A 23226-nucleotide genomic window follows, 5' to 3' on the forward strand; every position below is an offset into this window, starting at 1 on the left:
TTGACAGTATCTCCCGCTGTGCACTGTGCCACACTCGGACTGTGGAGCTGTAGCTGAGAGGAGCTCAGTATTACGGCTGAAGTCCTCTTGGTGACGCTCTGCTGACATCACTCCGATATTCCCCACTCAGCTCCTCGCATCAGACACACGCAGCTCCACCGACTCTCTCTCTCTCTCTCTCTCTCACACACTCATACACACACACACACACACTCCGTCCACACACTTTGTTTCCCTTTTCGCTCCCGCTCGCCCTGGCCAAGACGCACCACCACACAAACCAGTCGTGTGCTACCTGTGCGCACTGCGGCCGGCCCACACGGGGAGGGGTTTGTTTGACTCTTCCAGTCATTAACAGCTTCATACGAGGACTGAGAGGAAAACTAAACAGTGTCCAGACTGACGACAGAGGCACAAACACACAGCAGAGACAGAGGGGGAAAAGAAAAGCCGAAACTTGGCTGATTTCAACCCGGCTTGTGTGAACTGAACTCGGAAGTTTCTTGGCTGATCGGAGGGAGAAGGAATAATTTGGAGCCCGGTTAACCCCCCCACCACCACCACCACCACCACCACAAGCGCTGTTGTGGATATTTACGTCCACCTTGTCTCCTGTTTAGAAGAATGGCGAGAGATTACGCAGCGCGCTGCCCGGTCTCTCCGGTGAGAAACACTTGGCTGGTGGCAGCAGCAGCGATCCTGCTCACAGCTCAAGGTAAGACCAAACGACTCGAGCTGTGTGTTTGATAACCTCTGAAGCCTCTCCAGTTTACCACCTCTCCCAGCCCCCTGTGCGCTCTGATTGTATGGGGCGCTACTTCCCAGCCGAGTCGCCGGCGTCTTGGGAGTGCTGCATGTTTGACTATGTCACGTCTCTTGTTTTCTCTCTGGCTGGTGTTTAGTGGACTGTTCGACCTGTTGTAAAAGTTTATTGTCCAAAGCACTCTTCCAGAACTGCGCGTGGAGTTTCTTGTACGCCATGATAAGCAAGGTGTGGCTCTCCTGGTTTGTGGTTTTCTGTCCTAATTCCTCGCAGCTTCAGACGGCAGGTGACTGAGCGGAGGACCTAATCCTCCCTGAGCCTCTACAAACCCTTCCAACACGTCTGACCTGTAATCTGTGTTTACCTGTTGGAGAGTCTCGTGCGGGGAAAAAGGAGCGCAATCACTGATTAGTAATCATCAGAGTCATAGCAAGAAATTGGTTCTCATTCTCCAGAGCAACAGGGTGGTGACGGGAAACTGTGGTTTGTTGCTTATTGTCTCTTGACAGTTAAGATCATATCCTTGATTTCTTTTTAAAGTGGAAACACGGAAATGAGAATTGCTGGCTCTCTCTATTCTCCAGGTGGCCCTTATCACGATCCCTTAATTAATATGCACAGTAATCCTAAAATAAAATGCAGATACTATAAAAAATATGGCAGCAGGAAGAATAAATCTCAGGTGGAGTAGACTATTTAACATCTGTATTTACTGTGTGCATATGATAAAATACCATAAATGACTGAGGTTAAGCAATAAGGAATCAAACATGATCTTTATCCAACATCACACCACTCCCTTCCTTATTTATAATATTAACATTTTAGATTAGATGACTTGTTTAAACATTATAGATAAAACAACTCTCCATTGATACAACATTTAAATGCAAAAAAAGAACATTCAAATATATTTTACTGCAACTTCTATTTGCATATCTGCCAGTATACACAGATACAGATAGATGTGTGATAAGACAGTGTTGGCTGATGGTATCGACTTGATGATGATAATAATGTAAAGTCACTGTCAAATGATGCAATTACAATGCAAGACACTGAATGAATATTATGGTAATACCTAAGGAGATAAAAGTACCTACATTTTTCTCAGTTACTTTATTCTTTTTTTTTTGGAGAAACACAGAATGTGAAATGTACCCAAAGTCCCCATTGCAGCACTTCTAGGCTAGTTATAGTCGTTCAGTTGGGGATTGTAAAACATCATAAAGTTTAAAAGGTGACAGAATAGGGACATCGATACTCAGTAAGCTACCATAAATGCCATAAGTAAGATTACTGTGAACCCATGATTGAGTGATGCAGACCCTTTATGGCAATTTAGGGGAAATATTACAGTGATAACAAACTAAAAAAAGATATAAATAAACGTAGCAACAGTTTATGTCCCTATAAAAACATTCCAGTGACAGATATTGAGATAATCATAACTTCAAGCTATGATAACGTCACTAGTTGAGCAATGCAGGCGTACTTCAACTCCCAATAGAAACCATTTTTTTGGAGTTTTTTTCCTCCCTCAAATGGAACCAGCTATAAAATTCATAACAGCAGGCAGTCAAGCTACAGTAATCGGCATAAAAATCTGCGATCCTGCTCTTGTCAGCATGGATCTGTCAGCCTGTTGTTTTTACCTGGGTGTAACTAGTATCATCTGTCGGAGAGCGGTCCCCAAATTGTCACAGAGGAATAAGAAGACGGGTCATTATGGAGCCGGGAGATATGTCGTCTTGTGTGTTGACACGCCTCGGAGACAACCCCGAGAGATCAAAGCAAATGGGAGGGCAAGTTATTTCAAGGCCGTGAGCCACAGAGCCCTCTGTTGCATTTTGCTGTATAGCATCTGTTGCATAATACAGTAGGCTGACTGTACGAGGCAGGAGGAAGATTTAACCTTGATTAGAATCTGCTTTGTAATGACATTCTTTATGTCCGCGAATCAACGAAGCAATGTAAGCCGTGAGAACAGGAAAGCTCCAGTGTAATAGCACAGAAACAAGGAGCATGGTGCTGGAGACCCCATCGCTATAAGTCATGCAGCACAGGTTGGTGTGAGGATGACAGATACTCAGCTGAGACTCTGCTACATTAGGCCTGTATTGTTGAGAAGCTGTCAGATTGTCATGACAGTATCCCCACAGGTTATGAATTAATTTGAACGTGCAGCAACACAACTATCTTGTGAGGGGGGAAACCCTTCCACAGTCACGTTTTAGCTGTTTATCCTGAAACTGAAAGTAGAATAAGCTCGAGTTTCACGTGTTTGTCCCAGCATACGTCTAAGGTGGGGCTATGTCTGTGTTTAGATTGACGAGCTTTAAATGAGTGTTCATGAAATGAGTCAACTGCAGTGGGGGAAACTTTAACCATGATGTATGAGCAACCATGCTAACCTTCAGTAAAACAGGCAAAATAGAGTTGAGAGGATATCACTCTGCAGTAATGATAATTAAGTCACTTCAGGTGTCCTCCCACCTCCTGGTGCTTGTTTATAAGGATGCACCAATCTGACTTTTTTTATTTAAATATGTATTTTGGGCAGTAGGGACAGTAGCTGGCAGGAAACATGGAGAAAGAGGGGAATGACCTGCAGCATAGGTCCCTTGCCGGATTCGAACCAGGGACGCTGCGATTATGCGGCATGTGTGCTAACCTCTCGACCACCAATCTGACTTTTTAAAAATCTTAATATTGATTCCGATAGTGAGTACCAATCCAATACCAGTGTTAAAATTAATAAGCTGTCTGCCTCACTGTATGGAAGTGGATCATTATTTTATGTGTAAGGCTACATCAGGCTTCACTTATACATTGCTTTCCTAACTTTATGAAACAAAACGTAACAAATAAATACACAACTATTGAAAACAAACATGATAAATCACAATCCACTTAATTTTTTATAAAAACAAAACACTAAAAATAAACAGGAACCACCACTCCTCTTAACTTGTTGGTGAAGCATGCTTGAAATACCTGTAAACAGCTGTCACTATGTTGTTGGCTGCTTCCATGTTGGGAAGCTCCCGCCTTCTTCCTTTGACCAGTTTGACCAAATGACTGGTTGTACTGGTGCACATAGACATAAACATAGAATTGAATTGAATACATCGACCCGATCCAGCTGTTTGAGTCAGTATCGGACGGTTATCGGATATCGGTATTGAATCGGTGCATCCCCACCTGGCTCTACATACCCGACCCTGTGCTGAAATGTTAATGATGATGAGTCCCCTTGACTGCCTGATGGAGACGAAGGGTTGATTAGCTTATCACTTGGAGAGCAAGCGGCTGATGATTATCACCCGAGAGCAAACGCAGCCTGATTATCGAGAGCGTTTATTAATGACTCATCTTGTGCTGTGCATTATGCCATGTTGCTGTTTGTTGTTTGTATATTTGTGCAGCCAGTGCAGTGACTCCTCTATAGGTCTGTGTTTGGTTTCTTCTATTTGGGAAGCACTAGAGAAGCTAGAAGAAGCCTCGGAAGCAATCATTGGCCTGAGTTAGTACCTTGCTTTAGCCTTCCAAGAGGGGAAGCAGGCTAAAATACACACTTTATATTACTACAATATTCACTGGTGTAGCGTCTGCTTAATTTAAAATATCAATTGTGCTGTGGTAATTATGAAGCATTAATAACTTATAAACAAGCTTAGTATTAAACATATTTATCTGTGAGCTGCCCAGTAGAGCCAATTGTGTGCTTTTGGCCTTTGTGCGGGGGCACAGTTATTTTAATATTTCTCTTTGCAGAATGTTTTGGTTGATTAATTATTAGAACAAGCCTAGAGGGTGAAAATCGACCATCATTTCAAAAGCAAAGGGCAGTTTAAATAAAAATGCCATCATTTTTTCAGTTTAACTAACAGATTTTTTTTTTTTTTCACTTTGCACAAATCCTATTTCAACCCTGCACAGTCCTCCTGACCCCAGAGGTGAAAATGATTTAGAGCCTCCACCATCTTTACAAACCAGTCTGTGGCGCAGATGTCCCAGCCCCATTGTGGCTGATGGCAGATAGACTAAATGTCAAGTAGTGTGTCTCGGGAGAAGTGATCTTGTGTGTGAGTGTGTGAGTGTGTGTGTGTGTGTGTGTGTGTGTGGAGAGGCTTGTGAGACGAGGGGTTTTCATTGTGGGCTGGAGATTTGATCACAGGTATCATCAATGAGTTGAAATGTCAATGACGGCGTGAAGCAGCTGGATGCTTTGCAAGGGTCCATTTGTAGGGGCTTAATAATATGTTTAAGGGTCGTTTTTGAGGGCTTGTTTATAATGAACTTTGCAAATTGCTTGAAAGGTCTCCAGATCTACTCGTATATCTTTGCATGCTTTCCAAAACCCCTTATTTATCTTCTACTGATCCGTTCCGCAGCCCCTCAGACAGGCTGTTTTATCTCCTGTCTCTGTAAGATCTCCCTCCAGACAAGCCGTCTGTGCTCTGATTGAAACTATAGTAGTAGGATTTCACTTCTTTCTCTCTGTCTTTACTCAAAATGTAAACTTCTCAAGTAAATCCAACCATGTTTGAGCCAAAATCCAATCCAGAATATATAAGTGAACAACACAAATAAACCATGGAGCTAACCTTAGCAACAAAGACTGAGGCCATTTGTGGGCATGCACATGATTTATAGTCAGTTCAGTCGGGAAATAGAGGTAACTTTTCTAATGAAGCAGGTTGAAGCCCTTGCTTTTGACTACTGGTGGCATTTTTACAACGTTCACCTCAAATTTTGGAACTTTGAGTAGGGTTTAACGTAGACATCTGACATGATAACAGTATAGGAATGACACAAAAATCACAAAAAGCATAATTTCGCCCTCTTAATGACACAAAATAAAATATACTGTAAACTGCAACAAGACATGAAAAAGCATGGGTAAAGACATACACTTAGTCATCCATGCTGAATGTAATTATGTTTATTTCATAGTGTCATAAAATAATGATTCACCTCTTAATGCGAGAGCTACCACATTAAAAAAACAAGCTGCTGTGTGGACCAGAAATAAGCCGTTTTGGGTCCTGACCGACAGTTAAAGGCGCTTTGGCCCCAGACTGAAATGTCAGTGACTCTTCCTGGTGAGACATGGGGTGATAATCATCCCCTCGAGAACAGGCCGCTGATGCTTATTGAGAGCTTATTAATGACTCACAACAACACAAACTGCATAGTAATGCCGGGTGCTGCTCGTGCCTGAGCCGATCTGTTTGTCATTGTTTGGTTTCTCATGTTTTGTGTGTGTCTCGTGAGCGGCAATTTGGTGACTCTCACCCAGAAAAGCCCACTATCAAGCCCCGCTGCTCTGAGAGAATAACTTTTCCTCTTAATTACAGCCTTTTCACTGATTAATTGACCAGCTCGCTCATTGTGTTGCATCACATTGTGCGCTGTGATTTGTTTGCCTCCACTAAATTGAAGTTTGTTTGTTTTTTGTTTATTGATCAAGGATTAAAATGTTAATGACTTCCCACAATTCTTTGAAGGCCGATGAGCGATGGACTACTAACTTTTTATTGCAGGCTCTTGCATAATGCTTGTTTTCTTGTTTCTTTACAATTATAGTAGATTCTTGATGCTCTTTTTTAAAAAAAGCTCTAAAATCTCCAGTGCGGCCAGAGGTAGAGGTCGGCTTAAGAGGGCGGTTTCAGAGATTTTGAACTGGTTGCCATGGATACGGCTTTAGTGAATGAGACAATTTCCCATCCCTTTGTTGTGCAACCATGTGCTGTGTGTATACTTCTTTGTGTGGACCTTTTTTAAAGAAGATAGATATAATTAGGGGGAAGAGGTTGGACTCCGGGTTGCTGTAATAAGCTCCATCAGTCCGACCTGCTGAGTGTCCAGGAAGCATGTTTTAATTCATCACTCTGTCTGCCAAGAACCAGCAAGCATGTGTCTGCACTTGGTCAGCGTTTTTCTTTTTTCTTTTTTTTCTTCATTCCACTTCTGAAGAAACGGATTACTAAGCAAATTCCAGATCACACTTCTTGGAATAAACCATATCATGGCTCTAACACCTTGGCATTCCTTAGTGATTCTTTAGCAAACAGGTGTCAGTGGGAAGAGGGATTACAGAGCGTAGCAACAGGATCGGGGGGCCATGAATCACAATGAAGCTGATCCAAGGATGGTCAGAGGAAGGTTTTTTTTTAACTTTTCAGCTTTCAGGGTCCATTCAGCTTCCACTGTGTCATGAATGGCTTTGTAGATTGCTCCCAAAATGCACTCACAAGCACTCTCTCTCTCTCTTTTTCTCTCTCACACGCACAAGCATGGTGAATGTGGCCACCCTCCCTGGTTTGACTTTTACCCGCCATGCAAAGTAAAGGAAACTTCCAGCCAGCCTTTCATGCCCATAGCTCCGTTTCTCATGTTTCCATTCTTTCATTCACCCTTTTTTCTTTTTTTTTTTGCTCCATCTCGCACTCTCTTTCGCTCTTATTCTTTTGCTCACGACCCTATTTTCAGCCACCCTGGCAGACTGCCGCTCCGTGGCGGCTCCCAAGTGGGGGCCCTTTTGTTGAAACAGCTTTTGGTGGAATTAAAAAGGGTGCCAGTACAACCCCCCTCCTCCTCCTCCCTCCTCCCCTCTCTTCCTCCCTTCTCCATCCGTCCACTCCGAGTTCATGTAGGCCTCATTGTTTAGAAAAGAGAGGGAGCAGGAGGGGGTAAGAGGGAGAGAGAGAGAGAGGGGGGGGGGAATTCAAAAGTGTGAAAATGTTTAGACAAGCAACCCTGCACTGTGTCCCAGTCTGTCCTGAGCTCACCCATTCCTCAGACCACAGCTACTGTCGCGGGAATAAGTTGGACAATCAGTCTTTTTTGTCCTTTCCACTTTACGGTGTTATGGTAATAAAGTGGTAACTTCTCTTAGGGTCATAGCAGTAATGTCTAACCCCACTCTAACATGTTGGACCTTTTAAATCCAATCATCATAAACCATTGTGTCATTCAAATTAAATCAAAGAGATTTGGCATCCAACTAAATTTGATTTGTGTCCTTGGTTAATAGGTTACAGTGTAAAAAATCTCATTGTGAAAAACTGTATCAACGGGAGCCAGGATCGTCCTTTTTTGAGTTGAACCTTCTTACTTTACCTTAACCTACTTGTCGGGCCACTGCTGCAACCATTTTGATCTGGAAGTACCTCGGTGAGAAGAGGGAATATATTCCTTACACATGTTTTAGTCGTACGAAAACAGTTGGTCCAGGCTGAGATTGAAAAGAAATTGATGTGAAAATGTTCATCATCCCAAAGCCGGATGTCTCCCTACTTCAAAACTCATTCCCGTGCATCTGACCGCCCCCTGTGGTTTCTATCCTCTCCTCCTGTTCAGTCACTGCTTCCTCTCCAGATAGAGTCCGCCGGTGGGTGACAAATATTAATAATACATTTTATTTACAGAGCGATTTACAAGGTACCCAAAGACAGTTTTCATAAGCTAAAATGATGAAAACATTACCTTTCTTGGTTCTGAGTGGTGGAGACAGGAGGTCTGTGGTCGGCAAGGTAGGAAAATGGAAATTACTTTCATTGTCTGTGTGGGTGTGCAGGGATAGGTCAGGCTGTGATGTGACTTTGTGACATTTTCCGTTCTACCCATGTGGGCAATTAATAACTGCAGTAACATTGTTTGCTTCACTTGTATCATTATGGAGCCTTTAGGCAGGGTTTATATCACCGTAGAGGGAATTTAAGGTGACAAGCCTTGCTCAAATACTGAAACTGAAATTGTGTGCTGGCAGAAATTGTTTAAAGAGTGTTGCATGCATCGATGCTAACTACAGCTAGTTCCCGAAGACGTGAGAGCAGGATGATATGCAAAGTACTGCCAATAGAAAGTCACTGGCATTGCTGATAAGATGCAGACCCCTAAACCAATTTTCATGGGCAAAAATGGACAAAAATATTAAAAAAACCTCTTTCAGTTTAAAATAATCCAGTAGCATAAAACGATCAGGTATATCCTCCAGAATGACAGTTAACACCTATCTGACACAGTCTCATCCCAAACTGACTGGCTTTATAATTTAATGCAGTGCTGTTGTATTCAATTGCATTAGACTGTTGAGGTGTTGCTTTTTTCCCCCCCGCTGTATTTTAGCAAACAATTTGAAGCACCATTCCTGTCAAAAGGATTTCATTTTTGTGGAATTTGTGTGAACAGATGAGATGAAAGCCTCATAACAGTCACGGTCGGTGCTTTGTGTAGGCAGAGTACTCAGATGGAGCCGCTTTACACGTCTACACAAACACGTTTAAATGAGTTTGCCTATCGTGGTAAAATAAGTCAAGTGTTCGGGAGGTTTGAGACAATACATTTACCTCAGTGTGAGTCTGGGAAGTCCCCACACTGTACGCTGTACACCGTACACTGCTAAATATCATCATCAACTGCCATCATTTTGGTGGCTTTTTTTGGCAGATTCAGAATTGGTCATATCCTGTTCTGTTCTCAGTGATTTGCTAGGTAGTGAAGGCTTTTTCATTCTTGGGGATGTTCGAGTCACTGAAGGCCAATAAGATAAAAAAAAAAAAAAAAGTCAATTTCCTGCCCTGGTTCGAGTGCTAACAAAAGAAAGGCCAAGCCATTGTCAATTGTTTTGAAATGTGCCTGCTATTATTCCCAAGACCCATTTCTGTACAAACCTTTAGTAGCAGATATTAATAATCATACAAGGAAATAAGCTATTTGTATAACTTCCCTCTTTCCTGTTCTAATAGCTTGTCAACCTTTTCTTTGACCCCCCCTCCTCCTCCTCCTCCTCAAGAACTGTTACACTATCCTGCTGCAAAATGCGAACCAGCTCTACATCTGAAATTCATCACACTCAGTGAAACAAAGCGGGGAAAAGTGGAGAGAATCTTATTGTTTATTTGGAGTGAATGAAGAAACTCAACACCTCACTGTAGTAATGCAAATGAAATTGGGAAAGAATACAGAGAGCATTGATTTATCTCCGCTTCCCCTCATCTATAAATAACTGTCCTGCTCTGTGCAGCCTGGAGACTGTTGGCAACAAGTTGTGGAGGTCAGCATATAGCCAGCCAGCAGAGAGGGAGTTAACATGAAACAGGGCTAAAGATTAGGATTTGTGTGCTGCTGACAGTCTGGCTCTTCTCTCACCTCTGTTAACGTCCTTGGCTGCTTCAATATCATCGCCTAAATTGACTGCATCGCCTCTCCGTGCACGTGCGTGTGCGTGCGTGCGTCGATGGCGAGCGTCTTGATCGACTGCGTTCGCTTTGACAGTGTTTTTTCCTCATTTGCATAACGCAAGCTAACATCTCTCCTCCTCACCCTGTTAACAGGCGACTACTGTTCACACAGCAGCACATTTCTATGCAAGTCACACGCACATTAAAAGAGAATACCGGCATCATTTAGAGTTACAGCCCATTTACTACTGCCTCTGTCTAGTGTACATTTCCCCCCAATCATTCTGCAATGCGTGCCATATGTAATTAGATTATTTGTTTTTGTCATTTTTCAATATACAAGCTGTGGTTATTTGGGACATGGCTGTTCTGACAAACAAAGCAGCCACATGTAATAAGACATGGATGTCAGGCTGCATGTTTTTCAGGGATTATTTCCTGTCGTGACTGACAGAAGACAGACGCGGCAAAAAAGAAATTAAACTTGTCTACTGTTGTAATAACAATGGGTCCTGCTGGCCTTCAGTCAAAGGAAGTGAGAGTTCAGTGAGAGGTCACTGAATGTGTGGACTGATATGAAAACTCTCCATTCTGACAGATGAAAACAATTCAAACATAACAGACAAACTCTGACACAGGAAGCTATTAAATAGATTTTGATACTGCAGGATTATGAATGGCAGCAAATGCATGATTGTGTGTGCAGGAGATAGAAAAGAATAAACCAGGCATATGGAACAAACCTAACTTGTTTAAACCTAATTTTCTTTTAAACATCTATCGATCTCGCCACACTGTATTTCTAAATATTAGAAAAAAGAGGATATGTAATATACAGGGGTGCTATGGATGCTATGGTTCAGTACATGCAGTCATATGAATAATACGCTCTTTGACCCAAACTACTGCCTTGAACATTTTAGCTGCACACCACTTAGCTGCAGCATGGATTTAGGCTAGCTTAATTTAGCCAAGGTAGCCTGGTTACTGTGGTTGGTTTCGCTGCCGTTTAAATGAAAAACTAGAGTCTCATCACACTGACGGAGTGCAACACTGTTATTAAAATATGCTCTGTTATCTCCGTGGTGCAACGACACAGCGTCTTCCTCCCCCTCACTGCTCTGTAGCTGCAGATATTTCGATTTTTCACTCTGAATCCTATTTGAATGGCAAAAAACAGCCATAAGAAAAAGTATAAGTAGAGTTGTTATATGGCAGCATTAGATTATAAATACTGAAGCATCAGTGTTTAAACAGCATGTTACTGAAGGTGGAACTAGTTTCAACTGCTTCATATACAGTTAGACCATAAATCAACATAAAACAAGGGTCAGCAGGTCCTGTTACAGTGTTAGTTTCTGCAGCACATCTAAACAGTTTCAGTACTTAACTTAAAAAAACTTTAAAAAAAATACAATGTTATTATTTAAAAAGTAAGCTTAAAAGTTTGGTTTACATTGTTGTACTTCCCTCTAATAGTAACTAGCCTCACATGGGACAAATTATTTATATACTATTATGCTGCTGGATGTCTATGTTCAACATGTTCAGAGTTATGAAACCTTGAGGTGAATGTACGTATAAATGACGCCTGCATGACTAAAGCTAGCGCTGCATCCTTCCCTGAATGCTTGCAAAGATTGTTTGCATTGTTCACTTTCATATTTCAGATCATATTAGGGCTCAAACATGTGCTGATGTATTCTAGAAATTTTGAGTTAAACAAGAAAAATAAGTGAAATCCTGCAACTATTTAAAACTGTAAAATCATGTAAATATATTCCAGTAGAGTCCCAGAATACAAATATGGACAAGGAAATATTAATGATGTGTCCACTTTTTAAATTTTGATAAGATGATTTCTTCAAAAACTTCTCCTACCTACTGGAGAGTAACTGATATTCACCAGGATGGTTGTACAGTACTGGACAAGAGTTATAGTGTTTTTGGTCACTCTCATTGTATCTGTATGGTAGAAATAGACATTACCCTGGAAAAAAGCAAACTCAAGATGTCCTCAAGTGTCTATAACATCACATGGAAATATTGTAGTCGTCTTGTGACTCACCCTATACTCATTTTACCAATAAGTCAGCATACAGTCAAGCCATGCACAAACACAGGTTAACCCCCCCCCCATGCGTCTTCCTGGCGGCCGCTGCTAAACCTGATTAATTGCTTCCGTATCCTTCACTAATTCAGCTGTTGATTTAGAGATACACTGTGACAGCTGCAGCACAATGCTTTGTCTTTATCGCTTTCTTCTCTATCTTGACACCGCACTGCAACCCCCCCCCCCCGGCTCTCCACCCTGTAAAAAAAACCCTTCTCTTTAACTCCTGACTCTCTCGTCTCTAATCTAAAGCTTGGGGGTCACCTCTCTATTCATGCAATTCATGGAGTGGATTTTCTCTAGTGAATCCAAAATTGAGTTTTTCTGACACAAAAGGTTGATGTTCTTTTGACATTAAACTATTCAGTATTCCAGACAGATGCAGACATCTGGTCTTTGGCAAACAGCGATGGACATTTTCATTTGCATGATAGAATTACATAGCTCTTTTTCAAAAGCGGGGTTTTCTATTTTCTTCTTTTAATAGTATATCATTGTCAAATGACTTGAGATATTACCTGGTGTATTTCTATAGGCCCTGTGGGCTTTCTTCTCACTGCTCATTTCATTATTTCTCCCTCTTGCTGCTTTTGATGCGTACACTTACCTGTCATTCATCCTGAAGTATCTTTGGCTCTTTCCTTTTTTATCCAAGAGAATCAAGTCCAAGTCCTCCTCAATTAGACCCAATGAATGTGCAAAACAGATTAGCGAGGCTTCAGCTTGTAAATATCCACAGCTGAACATCTGTCATCCTTATAACCGCTGTGTGTCATTGTCTGCAGCGTGAGGTTCGGGGTGAATGTGGTAATCAGATGTCTATGCACACAAATGTTACCACAACAAGAGGCTGTGTTTATTGTGCTTTTTGTTTGGTGATTATAATGATTCACATTTCTTGGAGTGAGCCTCAGTAGTGTAATGATAAAAATATTAAGGAGGTCCAGCATGCAGCATTTACTGGAAAAAGTAATAGCACCGATCCATCCGCATTCCATTGTAGAGGGAGTGTGTGTGTGTGTGTGTGTGTGTGTGTGTGTGTGTGTGTCTATCTCTTTCTATCTGTCACTGTGACTCATATCCTCCCCCATCACACAGTCCATCGTGGCTTTGTCACTAACAGAGGGAGCCTGTCACACACACACCAAACCATCTCTGTGACATGCATTCCCTTTACCTCTTCCTCTTTCTCTCTTCTCTTCTTTTCTCACTTCTCTTCTCTTACTCCTTCCCTCCTCCTCCTGCTCTTACACTGATATATTAGAGATGGATCAAAGCCAAATGGCACAGGGATTAAATAGCTCACATGTCAAAACCCAAAGAAATCATTAATGATACAAAGTTCTCTTCAGTGGCTCAATAATTCATTTACAGATGATAACCATCACATCACCATAAATCCTTAAGAGAGAATGTTTGAAATTATGATATTTTACAGGCTTTTACAGTTTAAAATGAGAAGGAATGGTGTGGTTACAAGTTGAAGGTTTGTCAATACTTCAGTGTTTCATCCAACCTGATGAAGGACTTAATCGCATTTACTGGCGCAGAAAACCTACTTCACTTTATCAAGTCATTATTATAGAAAAAGAACACCAACTAAAGGGCTTAAACTAAAAAAAAAAACCCCACACAACAGAATCTAAAACAAATGGTTGACAAATAATATTAAATTAAGTTGGACACAATGAAGGGAACTGTAGCTGGCTAACAAAGGGAGTAACTGTGCTGTTATTAGCTTGTCAATTATGGCAATAATCTGCTAATCTGCTTGCCACATTGAAATTGGAATATCCATCCATCCATCCCTCCATCCGTTTTTTAAACCGCTTATCCTGTTCAGGGCTGCGGGGGGCTGGAGCCTATCCGAGTGAGAGGCAGCGCACACCCTAAACAGGTCCCCAGGGTGCACGCTGTGTCTGTCAAAGGGCTTGAAATTGGAATACAAGGTTCAAAATGAAAAAAAAAGCAATATTTCCAAATTGCACACAACATTTTACCTTTTGCAGTCTTGCAGTGCAGGGCGAGCTTGTGTCTAACTATATGTTGATTTAAAGACATGGTTCCTTTCTCACAAAACAAGTAAAGCCAGTCTGATATTTTACATAGTGCAATGTTTACATCCATGTTTTGCTAGTTTGTTGTCTTCTTTATTGGCCATGTAGGTGCGTTTCTATGTGTCTGTGCAGGTTGTCTCCACCAGCTGTCAGCCAGTGGAGCACATGGTTTAACTAGCAGCGGGATGTTAATCATGTTGTCTATGTGCGCTTGCAGGTGCCTCCTTGGGTGGATACGCAATATAAACCAAACAGGAATCCACATATAAAAAACATTTCTCCTCAGCACTACCAAGAATGCACATCAGGGTACAAAGGATAGGAAATACACAGCAAGCCATTTTTATCAGGGTGTTCTTGACCTCCCTGTGTTGAGTTTCCATATCATTTGTCAGCCAAATATCAAGTATATATTACCTGGCTCGTCAAAGAAATATGAGATGCTGTAATTCAAATGAAATGAGGAGCATTTCAATACAATGATGAAGAGGTTGAGCTTTTCAACCTCTGACCAATAATGAGTTTTTTATGAGTTTTGTTTTTTGGCTTACTAACTTTAATTTGTTGGTAATTAAAACAAGTTTGTACCACAGGAATTTAAACAGCTAAAATGTGATGTTGTGTAAAGTTTTTTTTTTTTTTACCACTGCATGTAATCTGGAGACGGACCCTTAGTTCACGGCTAAGAATGTGAGTTTCACTGAGCCAGCAGCTTGCACCCTCCCTCCCTTTTTTAGTGTTTGTGCTTACCTCAAAAAACTCCATTAACTAAGGAGTTAGGATTGGAAAATAGAAAATCACTTGTGTGCCTGGGCCTCCGACCTCTCCGCCCCCTCATCCCAGAGTCTATTTCCAGGCGTTAGTCTTTCGAAATGTGAGGATGATTTCTTAATCTCCGGGGATGCATGTGAGGATAGATGCGAAACGCTTCAACTGTTCTCGTTTCACACCACGTGAGCGTCCTGACGGGTGGCAGCCTGGCTGCCCAGTTAGCTGGTTGGATGGAGAGAAAAGGGTGCTAATGAGATGTTTGCGATATTCTTTCATGTGTGTCGTCTCCTCATGCTAGCATGCTGTTTGTCTTGACTCTGTGGGTGTCTAAGCTATACGCATCTAGGTTTCTGTCTGCTAATGTACAAAGTGACCGTGTTTGAACTGAAAAGTTAAAGAGGTTTGGAATTGAATCAGGCATTTTTCAGAATGAAAGGCAGTGTGAAGGGGAGCGTGTTAATGAGCCGGTTTGGAACATCACTCAGTCCTCACAGTCATTCACAGCATTAAACTCTAGCCAAAGGGACAGAGGATGGAAGGAGGGAGAGAAAAAGAGAAAAAAATCATTGTCACAGAGCTAAAAGCTAAAGCTAAACAAAATCAACAAACAGCCAAAGTAATTGATTGATGACTCCAGTAGTCTAATGAATCACCAGATGTCTCTCCAAATGTGTTCTTTCACACCATTTCAAACAAAACTGCCACCATCTCATATCACCTTTCATGCCATTTTCAAGTGCATATGAACAATAAACGTACAGTACATCTGTGCTTACAGCATTTCAAAATGAACAGCACTCATGTTTTGATATCATTGAAGTCTATGTGAGCATTGAAAAAGTCCCAGGTGGACTGAGGCCCAATCTAGTAATGAGTTTAATGGAATATGCTGGTGGTCTTGTAGTTTTTATTGACTTTTTTAAGCTCGCCATATGCTTTTTAATTGATTTCTTATCTTCCAATGAGCCATTAATTTTAGCACAGTATAAAAATCAATGTGCAGAGGCCCGAAACTGGCCAGAGATAGCTGTGGCACCACACTGAACATTAGTTAAGTATCAGTCACTTGCTTGGAAATGTTTCTTGTTTGTGAGATTTGAGATTTCTGCTGCTGAACACAAACCTTTGTACTGTGCAACACTAAAATAAATCAAAATGATCATTTTCACAGCATTTGTTTCTGCATGTTGTTTGTCCTCTGTGTCTGATTTGTGTTTTTTCTTGACATGCCAGCTTGTGAATCCTCTGCTTTCTGCAGCCAACTCAAAGGAAGAAGAGCTTCCTTGAGATAACTGCAATAATTTTATACCAAAATAACATGAATGGAAAGCACTGACTTCTTAAAAGAGAAAATAATACCTTATCATAACATAGAATGAAACATGCTTAATCATGCATATTGTCCTTTTGTAGAATTTGTATTTTTCTCCCTCAGTCTTCAGTTATTGTTTGAATAGTCGGCAGTCCTGGCGCATTCCCATCAGGCACCATGGGAGACGAGGTTTACACAGGATTGTGTACTGTGGCTCGGGTCCTGGATTCTGCCCCAGAATTGTAGCAGTCAGATTGTCTTTGTCTCCTTCCAAGTACAATGAAGATGATGATGAAGATGCTGCACAATAGCATGAATAAGAGTAAAAAATAAAATGTATCTATGTAAGAATAAGTTAATACCTGACAGAAAGGGATGGTCTAGAAAAAGTAATTGCTGCTATGAACGTAAAATGTGATTTTTTTTGCATTAATTGAAGAATATTTGAGGAAAATTGCCATGCTTTCATGAACCATGATGAGTTTCATTCTGAATTTGTTTCAGAAAATTACAAAAAACCATTGGCTTTGAACTTCCCAGTTGATCCACAGTGTGGTTGAATGGGATTGCACAGAAGGCAATCACAGCACAGCTTATCATTGCTCCATTACAACTCAGTTGGTTTGAGATGATACTGAGCATTATGTAATTGCCTGTTAGAACTAAATACGCAATAGGCATGATGGGTTAAATGCCAATTAGCACAGTATGTGAGTGGGTCTGGATGCCGGTGGCGCAGAGGGAGAGCGATTTGCCAACCTGACACAGTTCATGGCTCCAGGTTCACTCTTTGTTTGACTTGATAGGTCTGGCTGAGCTGTCATCCTAGTGCTGCTATCCCCGCTTCTTCTTTTTTATTTATTTATTTTTCTATTTTACTGGCTTGCTGTGGTAAGTGTGCTGTGACAACTCTCCAACTCTCTGTCGAGTGTCAGTGCATTGGCCCCTTTCTTCCTGAAATGATGAAAAGGAGCGAGGACAGCAGGATTTAAATGCTGAAGAGAGGAGTGTGAGGGTGATAACCTTCTCTCCACCCTGTACTCTCCTCCTCTCCTTTTTTCATGCTCTCCTTTGCTTCTCCTCTCATGTTTTATTCCCAGACTGTGATCGCTGGTGTGCTCAGAGTGCCTGATGGAAAGCGGTCATATATGTGGGTTTTCCTTCACGCACGCACTCGCTTGCACACATTCAAGTGCACGTGCGCAAACACTGCAGTCTTCCCTGCGCTGCCCCCTTCAGCACACTGGTTCTAACTCCACACACATGAAGTAATTGCTATACATGCACAGATACACACGCAGTCACTCTCAGCCTGGTGGAACCACTCAATAGCGGCCCCTTGACAGCTATCCAGTCACAGTCTCTTCTTGCAGAAAACAGATAAAAGCTGCTTTTTTAAAGTCTTTTCCCCATGTCATCTCTCTCAGCTCCTCTTTTTTCTCTGTGCTGGCAGTGAGGTGTGGGCGTTGGCAGGATGTATGTGTCTCTGTGTCAGTGTGAATGTGTGTATGTCACTGTATGTGTTTGCATGCATGCGGGGGATCATCACTTTGGGTTTGTGGAGATGTGTTGATGATGGAGTTTGACAGAGCGACATAGACGACTACTGACTAAATCATTGTCTGTGTACTTGGTAAAGTAGTGAGCTGCAGCAGTAAGTTAAAATAGCTCTATGCACGATTTCTGTCCACATAACTATGCACTAGTAGGTAGTGATTATTTCCAATAATGTTACCGATATGATTCCCCCTGCACAATATGAATATTCCACTTAACAAAAAAATAAACCTAACTGATATGCGTGCATCTATTTCATCTTTAAGGTCCAGAAAACCTATTTATCATTTCATTTGGGTCATTTGTTAATTTTCATTGTTCACATATGAGATTTCTGTCTTTGCCTCTCTGTTCTCTGCTCTTCTCTTTGGTTTGAAGTGGGTCATCCTCAGCTGGAAAATGGCAATGTCAAGTAGCTTTTAAGCACCAATCAGACTTTTGCAGCATTTGCATCACAATATGAGTTATGGGGCTGTTTGCTGATGTTGCCAGGCCACTGTCCATCAAATCTGAGCAAACCACACCCAAACAATCCTGATAAAGCAAATCAGCATTTAGCGAGTAAGTGTTTGAGTTCATAATAAATAATAACTGATGATGCATTTCTGACTAATACTTTGATTGCTGCTTTTTTAGTCCTTACATCAGAGCCCTTGCATCATATTTCCTTACATGATATGCAAGATTTGAATGGCTGTGACACAAGCAGCTGCATAACAACGTTGTCTCATTACAAACTGAGACATTGAATCACTAAATATCTGGTCAGTGAATGAATAAACAACATGAAAAAACTGAACTCACCGCTCTTGTGGTTTATGTGAATGTCTGACACTCGGAGCTTGTGGCGTATTTTGTTTGACACTTAAAAGGTGTTGAGGTTTAAAACCACAAACTTACACACATACTTGCACAAGCATCATTGGGTTGTGGCTTCCAGGTGGTGAAGTGATCTTTGATGTGGAGAACGAGGAGGTTCCCAGTTTGACATTTGCTACATGTCACCCTCTGTCTCTAAAGCCCATTTCCCTGCCTCCTCTATACTGTACATTGTCCAGTAAGCACACAAATCATCTTTAACAGGCATTAGCTGCACAGCAACAGCTGACTTGTTGTTGGGCAAAAGGAAGGGTGAACAATGTCATAGAGTCCTCCTCCTCTTCTTCCTCTTTGTCTCAGTCTGGCAGAATTACCACCTTTGGAAAGACTGTTATCACACAGATGTGGCAGCTTCTCTCACCTCTGGCATCATCTGCTCAGTTTAACACACACAATGAGGACGGGCATCATTTTCTAATATACAGTCACAGATGGATTAATTATGAGCTTTAATCAGTGTGTTATCACCGGACATAATACAGACAAGTGAGGACAAACTGCTGTCCAGATTTCAATACACACACACACACACACACACACACACACACACACACACACACACACACACACACACACACACACACACACACACACACACACACACACACACACACACGTACACAAATAAGTGATAGCTGCTAACATTTGTCACCGCAGATTGTTAATTAAGTGAGATGAGATTGTACATGTCAGTTTTCTAATTTTTGTCAACAAAGTAGTTTCACCTCTGGGAGACTGTCAGGACTTGCTCTGCCAATCATCATAACAATCACAAACTGGACTGGCATCACTAAATTGTATTGATCAAAACGATTAAATCTCCATCTGTTTCATGCGACATGCACACACACACACACACACACACACACACACACACACACACACACACACACACACACACACACACACACACACACACACACACACACACACACACACACACACACACGTGCACACACACTAAGGAGAGGGAGCCACTATTTGCCTCTGAGCGACGCTAAACAGGTCGGAGGAAATGAAAAAGAAGTAACACGCCGAATGGAATTTGCATTCAGAATTAATTAGCACGGTGCCATATTTGGAACAAGGCGGGACAAAGAGGAAGAATTTAACAAGAATAGGAGACACCGCAGCTGGTAGCTAATCCAATAAATGATTGTGTGTTATTAAAAAGCTCACGCCACCACTGAGATTAACGTCAGAGGCGCAAGTCAGTTTTGATTAATGAATGGCGTGATTAATCAAGTCTGTCTCCAAAATACACACACGAGAACAGATGTGAACACACAGATACGCACGTGTGTGTGTGTGTCTGTGTGTGTGTGTGTGTGTGTGTGTACATGCTCACACTCAAAGCACAGATCTGAGTCATTATTACATAGTTTGTGTTTTATTTTAAATACGGAGAAAATTCCCAATCTGCATGTGTGCCTGAATGTTTATGCATGAGTGTAATATCCATGACTGTTGTTTCCTGTGGCGTGTGTGTGTGTGTGTGTGTGTGTGTGTGTGCGTGTGTGTGTGTGTGTGAGAAAGTGGGTCATCTCTGGCTCTGACGACAAGAGGTAATCTGCTCGCCACCTGAGATTTGAAATACTTCCTGGTTGGCTTTACATTAATAAGATCACATTTACTGTAGCTTCACTTTTCCTCTTTTTTTGTGCCTGTTGGGTGTGGGTGCGGGCTCTCTTTTTTTTCATAGTGTCCTTGCTTTCACCGTGTGTGTGTGTGCTCATTTGCTTATTTTAGTCTTTCTCTGTCCTTGATTTGACCACAGGTTTGTCTCTTTGTGTGTGTGTGTGTGTGTGTGTGTGCCTGCCGTCCACTCACACACACAGCAGGCCGGCCTTATTTGCATTTTTTTGTGTGTTGTCGTCTACCAACTGCAGTGTTTCTGATCTCAGATCAATGCAGGTTACCACAGTAGCTGCGTTCACACATTCCTTCACTATATATGGGCAGCAGAGCACATCGTAAATGACTGTCGGGCCACAGGCTTGTTTAGTGTAATCACGCCTTTCCTTCATCCCTCTTCTTGTAAACTCCTCTCTGACTTGTCCTCTCTTCTCCTCTGCTTGTCATTTCCTCATTTCAATGCCTCTTTTTTTCCTCTCGAGTCTTCCTTGCTCTTCTTTCCTCATTTTATATGCCATTTGTCACTTCTGTCCTCCTCTTCATATCACTTCTCTCCTTTCACTTCTCTCTCCCTTTGCTCCTTATAATTCGCCTCCCCTCTCCATTGATTAACATTTCTCTTTTCTCTTCTCTTCTTTTTTTCTCTGCTCTTCTCTTCTACTTGGCATGCATCACTTCTCCTCTCCTTCTCTTTGTTATTCCTCTCCTTTCCTCTCACCTTTTCCTCTCATCATTGCCCCCTTCCCCTTTATTTGCCATTCACAAGCTCCTCCTGATATTCTCCTCCCCTGTTTGCCAATCATTCTCTTTCTTCTTCCCGTCGTTCAGCTTCTTCTCTCGCACTGACATTGATGTCCTTCCTCTCTTGTCCGACTCCACTTCCTCTTCTTCTGCTCAATCAATTCATCATATCAGCTTTTTTTTTTACTGCTCTCCCTCAAATGTTCACTTCCTTTCTCCTTTCTGAGTCTGTTGAGCTACTTGTCTTTGCTCTAAAATCTCCCATAACAAATACGCCTGGGCTGCCAACTTAAAGTCAATCCCTGGCCTCATGTTACCTTACACAGAAACGATTCCAATTAGTTCCACGTAGCGAGGTATCAGGAGAGAAGAAGTTGGATCGGTGCAACCCTCGTCCAATGATGTACTTTCTATCGAGCTATTGAGAGCGGATGTTGGTCTGGGATGTAAAGCAGTGAGAGATGATTTGAACTGAACACCTGTCAGTGGAATATTGGCTAAGGAGAAGAAGGCTGATTTGATGTGATATTAAAGGATCACACATAAAGAACTGCTTTGGAGTGAAAGGTATACGTCTGCTAAACCTCTGATCACAGCCAACGTTACAGCTGGGTCCGGTCAGGTGTCTTCTGTTGTCTGTCCTACGCACATCTGTGATGCTGTGCTATCTTGGAAAAGGAATGTATGCTTTCATCCTTCGTTGGTATGATAAACAGGTTTGTTAGCAGGCTTGGGGAGTAACGGGATACATGTAACGGCTTTACGTAACTAGGATACAATAAAAAGGTACAGAAAAAATAGATGTAATCTAATTAGAGGTATATTTTTAAAAAAGGGATTATTTATCAGGATTACAATTTTAAAACACATTTTACAATAAAGAACTTTTTACTACCATGCACTGTAAAAGTCCCAAACATGAGCAGAGCAAAGGGGAAATTATCTCTCTGATCAACGATGGTCTGAGTAGAGGATGATACCGCATGACGAGTGCAGCGGGCGCACGTTCATGCACTTCACACACACTTCACACACACATTGAATTTAAAAGTTGGCAGGGATGTTTGTTACTCCCAAAGACTCACAGTTATAAGAGAGCTGGAGTTGATAACAGTTCGTAGCACACATTACTGCTTGACTCCAATGACTGTGTGTGCGTAACATGTTGACCTGACAGTGGGTCACTGGTAACCGAACACTTTCAATACTGAATGAGTCAAAGAAAACTCAGACTCCCCACAGCCAGCGGGCCAGGCGCTGTTTCATCACAGGTTTTTCCTGAGAATGTTACAACACCGTGAATTGCGCAGTATTTGCACCGCTGTCTGCTGCGTTTTATTTCTACCTAATCTGTGCTAATCTGCAGGTGAGAGCAACACGCAGGTAGCTGTATGTTACAGCTAGCTGTATGTCACATCTGGCTGCAGCATCATTCAGCAGCTGAAACAATAAGTGTGTCTCCAAACTGAGAAAAGAGCTGTGCGCATTTACGCACGCGATACAGCAGTGGTAACTTCATTAACACCAGATCTATCCGGATCTAATGGCAATTAATGTTCATTAGCACATTTACACAGATCAGCTGTTACACACAGACTCAGGTTTATATGTGGGATTGTTTATAATAAAGCTGAATTTATGGATAAACTGAGCTCCATCAGAGCTGTCAGAACATTTTTATTTTTAAGTAGCTGAAATTATAATAACATTACTTTAATATTGTGGTACTTGGATTACGTTATAGGTAACTAGTAACTGTATCTGAATACAACCCTCCCAACCCTGTTTATTAGACAGGGTGTGGTTCCCCTTTAAACATCTGTGATGGTTGTATTGGTTGACTATTACACTGTTTGTATGCTTACAAGTGCATGATGAGGTCACGAATAAGGAGTTTTCTGGGAAGTTGGAGTGTTGTTTTTGTTGAATGCATTGCTCGACATCTAAATAGTCATTGCAAACGCTTAACGATCTGCTCTGCACGATATTTTTAGACATTTAAAAATACTCTGCTTGGAATAAGACATTTTCTAACATGTTCCTTTTCCACAAAAATGTTCAGTTATCTTGTTAAAATCCTAAAAATAATGATAGGTACTCCTTCTCCCATGAATCCAGAATTTATGAATATGCAAATGTGTTTCATTTAAAATGTTTCTCTGCTGGATACAAGATGTCTCTTCGGTCCATTATCAGTGTTTGTGCAC

The 23226-nt window shown here is 41.6% G+C and overlaps 1 protein-coding gene across 1 annotated transcript in view; it reads left to right on the forward strand.

Moving 5' to 3' along the window:
* The first annotated feature begins 221 nt into the window (after positions 1-221).
* pvrl2l (PVR cell adhesion molecule related 2 like) overlaps positions 222-23226 on the forward strand; it is a 174096-nt gene continuing 151091 nt past the window's right edge. Inside the window, exon 1 of the mRNA XM_062436065.1 lies at positions 222-715. Coding sequence (XP_062292049.1) covers positions 625-715 — 91 coding nt within the window. The 5' untranslated portion in view covers positions 222-624. The remainder of the gene's footprint in view (positions 716-23226) is intronic.

The sequence above is a fragment of the Scomber scombrus genome, chromosome 16 (genome assembly GCF_963691925.1).
Source record: "Scomber scombrus chromosome 16, fScoSco1.1, whole genome shotgun sequence".
Classification (NCBI taxonomy): Eukaryota; Metazoa; Chordata; class Actinopteri; order Scombriformes; family Scombridae; genus Scomber; species Scomber scombrus.